The sequence below is a fragment of the Mastomys coucha genome, unplaced genomic scaffold, assembly GCF_008632895.1.
Source record: "Mastomys coucha isolate ucsf_1 unplaced genomic scaffold, UCSF_Mcou_1 pScaffold15, whole genome shotgun sequence".
Classification (NCBI taxonomy): domain Eukaryota; kingdom Metazoa; phylum Chordata; class Mammalia; order Rodentia; family Muridae; genus Mastomys; species Mastomys coucha.
Window position 1 is genome coordinate 73,515,631 of NW_022196897.1, and position 10,304 is coordinate 73,525,934.

Sequence of the window (10,304 nt, forward strand, 5' to 3'; positions counted from 1 at the left end):
GAGGGTGTCAGATCTCATTACTGGGGGGTTGTGAACCACCATGTGGTTGCTGTGATCCGAACTCAGGACCTTCAAAAGAGCAGTCAGTGTTCTTACCCGCTGAGCCATCTCACCAGCCCAAATTCTTTCATTTTATATATTCATATTATAGGCATTTATTTGGCCTAAATAGAACATAATTCTCTACACATTCAATAGCTCCAGTGTTATATCAGTGACATATTTATTTTGGATACAGTAAATGTGTCATAAGGAATAAACTTCTTAAAAGTAGGCTCTTTTTTTTTTTTTTTTTTTTTTTTTTTTTTTTTTTTTTTTTTTTTTTTTTTTGCTGTCTCAAAAAGCTTTATTTTTACTTGGTCCAAGACTTGAGAGAGGCTCCAGAGTGGTTACAAAGCTGCCTAGTGGCTTGAGAGGTTCATTCAGGTGGAGGTCCTGAGGTGGGCTGGTGCAGAGCAGAGGGGGGAGCCCCTTGGAAGGCACAGAGGCCTCCTAGTAGTGTTTCAGAGTGAGGCGCTCAAAGAGATACTCGCCCAGAGATCCCTGGGGCGTGCTGGTCTGCGCTGGTTGTGGCCCTGCCACCCTACGGAATTTGGTCAGGTGGTTGCCCATCTTCTTGATGAGCTTCACCTCCTTATCCAGGAAGTGGCTTTCCAAGAAGTCACAAAGATGAGGGTCTGTGGGGGCGAACCCAGGGCATGCAGATCCAAGAGGGCCTGGTTCAGGTTCTTCTCCAGGGCCAAGGTAGCTTCCATGGCCTCCTGGGTTTTACCCCATTCATCTTGAGATGGCTTACATCCTGGAAGAGTGCACAGCCCCCACGATCGTTCTGCAACTTGAGGAGCCGCTCAGCACCCTCGCATTTCTCCTCGGCCAATTCGCAGAATTGGCCTATGCCCTCCAGAGCCACGTCATCCCGATCAAAAAAGAAGCCCAGAGAGAGGTAGTTGTAGGAGGCCCGCAGGTGCAAGTTGGCCAGGTGGTTCACAGCAGCTTCCACTTTGGTGGAATAATTCTGACGAATCTGAGAGGTCATGGCTGATCCGGAGTATGGGGCTGACCATGAAGAGACGGTGCAGACTGGTCCTAGGAGCCGAAGGCGGCGACAAGATGGTCCCGGAGGCTGAGACTGGAGAGACTTTGTAAGGCGGCTGGAAGAGAATCAAGTGGGAGTCCCCGCGGTCTGTTCCATCCAAACACTGTTGAAGCAAGACACAGACCCACGGGCCCTCCTAAGCGCTGCTCTGAGTCAGAAGCGAGGACCCTTTTTTTTGTTTTTCTTGAGACAGGGTTTTTCTGTATATCCCTGGCTGTCCTGGACCCCACTCTGTAGACCAGGCTGGCCTCAAACTCAGAAATCCGCTTGCCTCTGCCTCCCAAGTGCTGGGATTAAAGGCATGCACCACCACCACCTGGCTCAAATTCTTTTTTTATTAGATATTTTCTGCATTTACATTTCAAATGATATCTCCTTTCCTGGTTTCCCCTTGAGGAAAACAACAAAACCTGTTCCCTCCCTCTTCCCCCTGCACACCAACCTACCTTCTCCCACTCCCTTGCCCTGGTATTCCTTTACATAGGGGCATAGAACCTTCACAGGGCCAAGGGCCTCTCTTCCCATTGATGACCAACAAGTCCATCCTCTGCATCCTACATATACAGCTGGAGCCATGAGTCCCACCATGTGTACTCTTTGGTTGGTAGTTTAGTCCCAGAAGTCCAATGTGCTATCCATTGAGCCACAGAGCCAACTTCAAATTCTTTATGTATTTACTTCTGCCTTGAAATTGTTGTTTAGATTGTTAAAATCATTAATTGCTAAACAAAAGTATCACAAAGCTGTAGTAGTCACATCCTATAATTATAAGCCTGAAAGGTCAATGATGAACAGGAACCTGCATTGTTATGGCATGTTTTTTAATATTTCTTTTTTTAAAGATTTATTTATTTATTATATTTATATGAGTACACTGTAGCTGTCTTCCGATATACCAGAAGAGGGCATTGCATCCCATTACAGATGGTTGTGAGCCACCATGTGGTTGCTGGGAGTTGAACTCAGGACCTATGGAAGAGCAAGCAGTGCTCTTAACTGCTGAGCCATCTCTCCAGCCCATGGCATATTTTTTAAGAGAAGGAAATTTCAAAGAGAATTCCAGTTTAATTTATGGAAAGTAAAAATTCTCCAAATAGCTGAAAGGACAGATTTCCTACGATATCTTGCCTTTCATGGCTTATTAAAATATTTGCTTAGCTGCCACAAATTCTTATTATTTTCAGGTTAATTAAATGAAGGGATATGTGGAATGCCAAACTGAGAGCCCAGATCAAATACTTGCTGAGTGTTACACACCTACAGTATTATGAATGGTGTAGTCCTTTCACACACCTACAATGTCATGAGTGATGCAGTAATTCTTTATGCTGTTTACAACTATGATATCATGACTGCTATAGTTGCCCTACCCATGACTGGGCAGCTGCTTATCATTTGAATAAATGCTTTATTTTAAACTGTAGCAAGAATCAGCTTCCAGATTGTGACTTGAAATAGTAACGAGAGTCAATAATATAATGCTAAGAATATTTGATGCTGCTAAAAATAGACTTCCATGAAGCAATCTTCTATAAATAAATATGTAAACAAACAAATAACTAGGGTTTACATGTCTTTGATTATATCAAAGTGAAATCACCTTCTAACATGGTGAATGTTTATACTGGTGATTTGAATGACTGACTAAAAACTATGTTCTATCCATTATATGTTATGATAAATAGTTTCACATTTGATCTAAAATAAGTAAATAAATAAATAAATAAATAAATAATTCCATTGAAACTGAAAACTTTGCAAGGCTAAGATAGAACAAAACATCTGCCTGGAGAATGGGAAAAGAATTTGACCAACCATATTTCCAACAAAGGACTAATATTCAAAATATAAAATGAACTCAAGAAATTAGACACAAATAAATCAAACAACCAATTAAAAATATGGTACAGAGCCAAACAGAAAATTCTCAACAGAAAAATCTCTAATGGCACAGACTCACTTCTGCTCAACATACTTAGTCATCAGAGAAATGCAAATCAAAAGAACCCTGAGATTCTACCTTAAACGCTTTAGAATGGCCAAGATCAAAAAATCAAATAACAGCATATGTTGCCAAGGATATGGTGAAAGGTGAATAATCCTCCATTGCTGATGGGAGTGTAAACTTGTACAATCAATCTGGCAGTTTCTCAGAAAATTGAGGAAAGTTCTACCTGAAGACCCAGCTATACTACTACTGGTAATATTCCAAAAATACCCTACTATACCACATTAATGCTTGCTCAAAATGTTCATATGTAGTTTATTTGCAATAGCCAGAAACTGGAAACAACCTACATGTCCCTCAACTGAAGAATGGATGAAGAAGATATGGTATATTTACACAACGGAAGACTATACAGCTATTAAAAACAAAGACATAAAATTTCTGGGAAAATGGATGAAACTTAAGAATATCTTAAGTATGATAACCAAAACCCAAGAAAGATGCAATTTAATTGTAAATGGACATTAGCCATAAATTACAGGAAAACCATGCTACCATATACAATGTACAAAAAGTTTTCTATTATTGCCCTCCCCTTTTTTTTACAGGGTTTGGTCACTAATGGCTTCAATGTGATAGTTTTTGCTTTATCTTATATTTTACGTTATATTAAAAAGGGAATTGTACATTGTTAAAATTTGTTCTGGAAAATGCAAAGTGTTTATCAGACATTCTTGCCTTTCTGGTATAATTGTTAAGAACTCTCTATCAAAATTGTGTGAGGCTTTGAAACATCAAAAAGAAATGAAAACTATTAACATCCCATATTATCTTTTCTATTAATAATTTTATTTGTTTACACTTCAAATGATATCCCCCTTCCTTGTTAACCCTCCATCAAACCCCATCCTATGCCCCCTCTCTCCTCCCCTTTTCCTCTATGAGGGTACTCCTCCACTGTTGCCGGCCAGCGGCAACAATAAAAATGGGTTTTCTGGAATATGGAGTCAGGAGGAAATTAGCTAGCCATAATGTTACCTTAGTCCATGTGGAAGGGTCTTAAAAAACTAGACAGGAGTTGTGATCACTCAGCCACCTTCTATTTTAGTAATCTCTTTGTTACAAGCCAACAGGTATAATAGGTGAGGCAAAACCCCTCCCCCAAGTTCGTCAGCATGCCGGCCCAATCAGCAGCTCCTTATTCAGTCTCTGGAGGTGGGACTTCCAATGTAACTGGAACGAGGAGCGAGGCGTGGCAAATAGCAGGAGGTGGGCAGAGAGGTGTGGTTATGAGAGACAGGCAGGGTCAAGCAGGAGGGTTACACTCCACTTATTCACCCACTCCTGCCTCACCTCTCTAGCATGTCCCCTGCTCTGGGGCATCAAGCCTCCCTCTTCCTTCCATTGATGTTAGATAAGGCTATCCTCTACTACATATGTATTTGGAATCCTAGTTCCCTCCATATATACTCTTTGTCTGGTGGTTTGTTCCCTAGGAGGTCTGCGTCATCCAGTTAGTTAAAATTGTTCTTCTTACAGGATTGTAATGCCCTTCAGCTCCTTCAGTCCATCTCCTAGTTCTTCCATTGGGGTCTCTGGACTCAGTCCAATGGTTGAGTGTAAGTATCTGCATCTGTATTGGACAGGTGCAGGTAAAACCTCTCAGTGAACAGCTATGTCAGACTCCTATCAACAAGGTATCTTTTAAATTACCTACTATTACTATTCACTCAGTGTCCTTATATTTCAATAGGCAAATCTTACCATCCTTTCCCTTCTGTTATGAATCATCACTTTTGTACTAATACATATGTACCTTTCATTATTCTTGAATTATCCCTTGTTAACACTTGTATAATGGGTATCAACATCATTTTCTCTTTCTGTCATATGATACTCAACATTTTTAGGTTGTTTTTGTAGGTTTCATAACTTTTATTTATCTGAAAAGTTATTTTTTGTTACTAGTTCTTTAATTTGTGAAGCAGAATAGTTTTCTTTTAAAACATTTAAATATTTCTTGTATTATAGTTTTATAATAATCATGTTTCAGTTTTAATTAAAGGAGTTTAGTTGGAAGATAATGGAAACAATATGATTTGGTTGTCATTCCATAATTATAGAAACATCTTTCTCTTGTCTTCACAGCTACTTATATGATACTAACATTGAATATAAGTTGTCAAAGTTATCAGTTCTTGGGGTTAGAATTAGTAAAAGTATGTACTAACCTTTTTTTTTCATTTGTGGTATTGTCTTCGCTGTTGCAACCAATTAAAACATGCCAATTCACTTTTACAAAAAAGGGGGGAATTTTTGTTAAAGGGACTATTGTTAGAAGGTTTACAAAATAAAAAAAGCTCATCTAGACTTGAATATGAAACCAGATAACACACAAGAGGGCCAAATGATTATTAACCTTGTTGTTTGCAAATCTGTATGGACTTGAAGGATCTGTTGCTTATTACTGTACTTATTCAAATAAATCTGGCTTATATATGTAACTGCTAAAGTTATTAATAATAAATAATAGAGTAAACTCAGATTAGGTTGTTAGAAGGCTCTGATTCTTCCATATGCACTTTATCTGAAAACCTGAAACAAATAACAGATTTAAGCATGGATCCTATAGGAGGACAAAGACTTGGGTAGACTTGTTTTCTACTGAATGGAATGGGAAGAGGTGGATGAAGGTTGTCAAGTAATTTAAAAAATAAAATGCATGGGCACACAACACAAACAAATGGTGACAATTATCTGAACTCTATGTGGGTATCTCTAAAAAAAATCTACACAATGAGAGTTCTAGTCTTTTCAAGAACATATTGGAACATTCACAGGCACATATACACACACATTTATACACTTATGTGAGTACATAGGCTTCATTCTCTCTCTCTCTCTCTCTCTCTCTCTCTCTCTGTGTGTGTGTGTGTGTGTGTGTGTGTGTGTGTGTGTGTGTGTGTGTATGTGTGTATGCATGCGTGTTTGTCATATAAACACACACACAAATATGCACACACACAAAGGTGGAAAAACCCTATGAGTTAGCTTGATTAAAGATGAGTATGGGAAGTAAGGGACTTCTCCATACAAAGAAGAAAATTTTAAAAAGTGAACCAGAATCATTGCCAAACAGAAGGTTTATTGCAGGTAAATTGTTACGCAGGGGAAGCTGATCCCTAGGGTGAACATCAGTATTCTTATTTAAAAGGAGTTAGTGTTCAAAGCCAGTGAAACAAATCTTGTAGAAGCTGTGTGTCTTATTGAAAAATAAGATTAAGAAGCTATAAATTAACAATCACCTATTTAATTAGTGTCTTCATGCAAAGGTACAAAGGTAAGATGTAACATTGTTGTTTATAGTTTACTTACAGGTAGTTAGAAATTAAGAAAAAGAAGGAAAATATGTGCACTTTACTTAAATGTGGGACTTAAACATTTTAGCTATATTACCTATAACATTAAACAACAGATGTTCAAAATAATAAAAATTTACATTTTAAATTAAAATTAGATAAACTTTAAGATGAGTACTAATAAAATATGAAATAGGAGGCAATATTTGATCACTTCTTTACCATTACCTTAGCTGAAAGCATCAGTTTATTAGTTTGGAAGGTATGAGCACTTGAAAGTTATGAAGAGACAAAGAACAGTTTGTTTAGCAAACTTAGAAAATATGCATGAAGAAAAAGTAAGATCTTCAAACAGTGCTAACTTCTTTGCATTAGAGTATTGTAGCATGACGAAGCATGAAAATTCTTGTTTACTTTTGCTTTTAAGACTCTTTTTTATATGTGATCAGTTGAACACTCTCAGCAATCTGTAATTGTATTTTAAAAAGCTCTACAGTAAAAATAAAAACACAATAAAGAGAAAGAGGAGAGAGAAAACTCATTATATTTGAAAATGAGGTATCTGTGTTAAAGAAAATCTCCACAAAGAAAAATTTTAAAATATGAAAATAATATAACTGAAACTTATTTATTTATTGAAATGAATGGTTTTAAATATTTAGAATATACTTCCCAGTAGCTAAAGGGGAAGTTTAATTTTACAAAACAATAAAATTGATGAAATAATAAAGCAAGACAACCTGAAAGAAAATAAGACCTAAGTATAATATTAATAATGAAACAATAAAATATTGATATAGAACAGAAAGACAAATAAAACTAAGGTCACTAATCCTTGGGGAATCATATTATTATATAGAATGCATATAGATGGAGGTGCAGTCTCAGTTTATTATTTTGTAAACTCTCTGTTCAAACTTCTGTCTTGACTTTTCCTTGATACACACAACTTAAGATTTCTCTTTTACTCCAAATGTGAGTTTGATTTTCTAGATTTAATATATGTTAAGCTGCTTGAGCTGACAATGCTCCCAAGAAGAAGTATAGATTAGTAAATATATTTGAAATGGTAATGGCTACTACTCAGTATCTACATGTCATTATATCCAAATCTGATAAAATAGAACAGATCTTATTACTTGGATTTAATTGATATGTACTATTTACCTGTTGTTTACAGCAATTTCAAGTCTCATTGAGACACATTACATTAGTAATGATAATTTTTCAGTTATATATGTTCATGTTCTTCATTCAAGTTCAGTAACATATCAATGTTAATTGTTAATTAACCATGTTTTATTTACTGTTTGTAGATGAACAGAAAATTAAACCAGAGAAATCAAACGCCTCTTCTCTGATAGAATTCATCCTACTGGGTTTTTCTGATGTCCCCAATCTCCAATGGATTCTGTTTGGGATATTTTTGATCATGTATTTGACTATTCTGATGTGCAACAGTACTATAGTGCTAATAACAAGAACTGACCCTGCTCTGCAGACCCCTATGTATTTTTTCCTTAGCAACTTTTCTTTTGTAGAAATATGTTATGTAACAGTCACAATTCCAAGAATGCTTGTGGACCTGTGTATTCAGAAAGGAAATATCTCTATACTTGCCTGTGCCACTCAAATGTGTTTTATCCTTATGCTTGGAGGCACAGAGTGCCTCCTCCTGACAGCAATGGCCTATGACCGTTATGTGGCCATTTGTAACCCTCTACACTATTCTCTAGTAATGAACCACAGGACCTGTACACAGTTAGTGGCAGTCTGCTGGATCAGTGTCATACCAGTTGTAATTGGACAAACATACCAGATTTTCTCTCTGCCTTTTTGTGGCTCTAACAGAATTAATCACTTCATCTGTGACATCCCACCAGTACTCAAACTTGCTTGTGGTGACACATTTGTGAATGAAATAGCAGTCTACATAGTCGCAATGGTATTTGTCATGGTTCCCTTTGTGCTGATCATTTTCTCCTATTGCAAAATTATCTGCAGCATTCTGAAACTGTCATCAGCCAAAGGAAGGAACAAAGCTTTCTCTACCTGCTCCTCTCACCTCATAGTTGTAGTCTTATTCTACGGAACAGCTGGCATCACATACTTACAACCCAAGCCAAATCAATCAGAAATAACTGGAAAACTGCTGTCTCTTTTTTACACCATTTTGATACCAACTCTGAATCCCATTATATACACTCTGAGGAACAAGGACATTATGGCAGCTCTGAGAAAAGTACTCAGTAAGATACTAGTGTGAGGCAAATGCTTGAAAAGTGAGTATTTGTTCATCATTTAGACAAAAAGAAAAAAATTGTTCTGACATTCTTTAAATGCTGATTAAAATTATGGTAACCACCCACATTTTGTCATGCAACATTAATTTCACATTTTAAAGCAGGACTTCCATATTTGCAGATTACATATTAAATCAGCTGCCCATGTCTGTTATAAAGCATTTCCTTTTCTCAGTTTGCTAAATATTCTGTTCAGGATGCCTAAAGCACTTCATGGCAACTAAAAAATTGTGTCTATAGTCAGAGGCTATTGTCATGTTCTGAGATACATTTACTTTTGATTTGACTTAATATATGCTTGGTGCTTTCACTCTGTGATTAGGATCAGTCAATTGAAAGGTTGAAAAATAGCTAATGTAGTGGGAGTGTAAAAGTCAGTCATGGGAGGAAGAGAAGCTCGAAACACTGTTTCTCACTAATGAATTTTTATTTTGTTATTGATAGGTTTCATATGAATGGGTCATTTTCTCCAGTCATTTATGTGTCAGTGACATAGTCTACCCCTAATAAATAAACCTAACCTATGCCCACACAGACAGCCCTGTCATACTCAGTTATAGAACAAAACAGAGTCATGAATCTGAAAGGGGAAGAGATAGAAAGAAGGCAGGATTAATAGGGTTCAGAGACAGATAAGAAAATGTACAGAGTTCATTATATACATGTGCTGCAAGTAAAATTTATAAATGTACATATAGTGTATCCCAAACTCATCATTCACATGTATAAAATTGATGAATAACTACCTTGACAGAAAACAAGTCATAGTATTTTAAATGTTAATTGTATTTTTAATATTAAATGAAGCAATACCTCAAATCGTGCTTGGTTGTAGCATCAGGAGAAGATGAATCTAGTGAAGGACCAAAATTTTTGAAGCAATACTAGAATTTTGCTTACTATAGTCACACCAAAACATATACAGAAATAAGAATTAAAAGATAGTGATATTTTGAGGATAAAGCTAGTGGGAAAATTTTATGAACTTCCAAGAAAAACAGAAATGGAAAAAAAATTATAACATCTCACTAAAAGAGTGTACATCAATGTGATTAGCCCCAAAGATATGAACCATTCATGAGAGTATGTTTGTTCCCTTAAATTATGAGGCTTTATATACATATACCAATATATTTTAAGGACTGGAGAAATGGCTGAGCAGTCAAGGGTAATTGCTGCTCTTACAGAAGACACAGCACTCACATGGAGCCTCACAACTCTCTTTTATTGTAGTTAGATGGGATCTAATGCTCTAGTGTGGTCTCTGTGGGCATCGGGTATGCATGTATAATTAAATACTAAAAATACTTCAAACATCAAAATATGGATTAAATGTCAATACATAATTTATTAATTAATAACATGTAATATATCTGCTATGATACATGCTAATGAATAATTTAATACTTATTGTCTTTTATAAACACATATAGATTTATTATTGAAAAAAAGCCACAGCATTTTAAGAATATTTGTGCCGGGTGGTGGCGCATGCCTTTAATCCCAGTGTTTGGGAGGCAGAGGCAGCTGGATTTCTGAGTTCGAGGCCAGTCTGGTCTACAGAGTTCCAGGACAGCCAGGGCTATACAGAGAAACCC

At 36.6% G+C, this 10,304-nt stretch overlaps 1 protein-coding gene and 1 pseudogene across 1 annotated transcript; one reads left to right on the forward strand and one right to left on the reverse strand.

The window, feature by feature from the left end:
- Positions 1 to 278: 278 nt before the first annotated feature.
- Positions 279 to 1,132, reverse strand: LOC116092127 (annotated as a pseudogene).
- A 6,565-nt stretch (positions 1,133 to 7,697) lies between these two features.
- LOC116092129 (olfactory receptor 10AG1-like) lies at positions 7,698 to 8,669 on the forward strand. The gene has a single exon (XM_031373482.1). It carries the CDS (start codon positions 7,698 to 7,700, stop codon positions 8,667 to 8,669), a length of 972 nt encoding a protein of 323 aa, XP_031229342.1.
- The last annotated feature ends 1,635 nt before the right edge of the window (positions 8,670 to 10,304 follow it).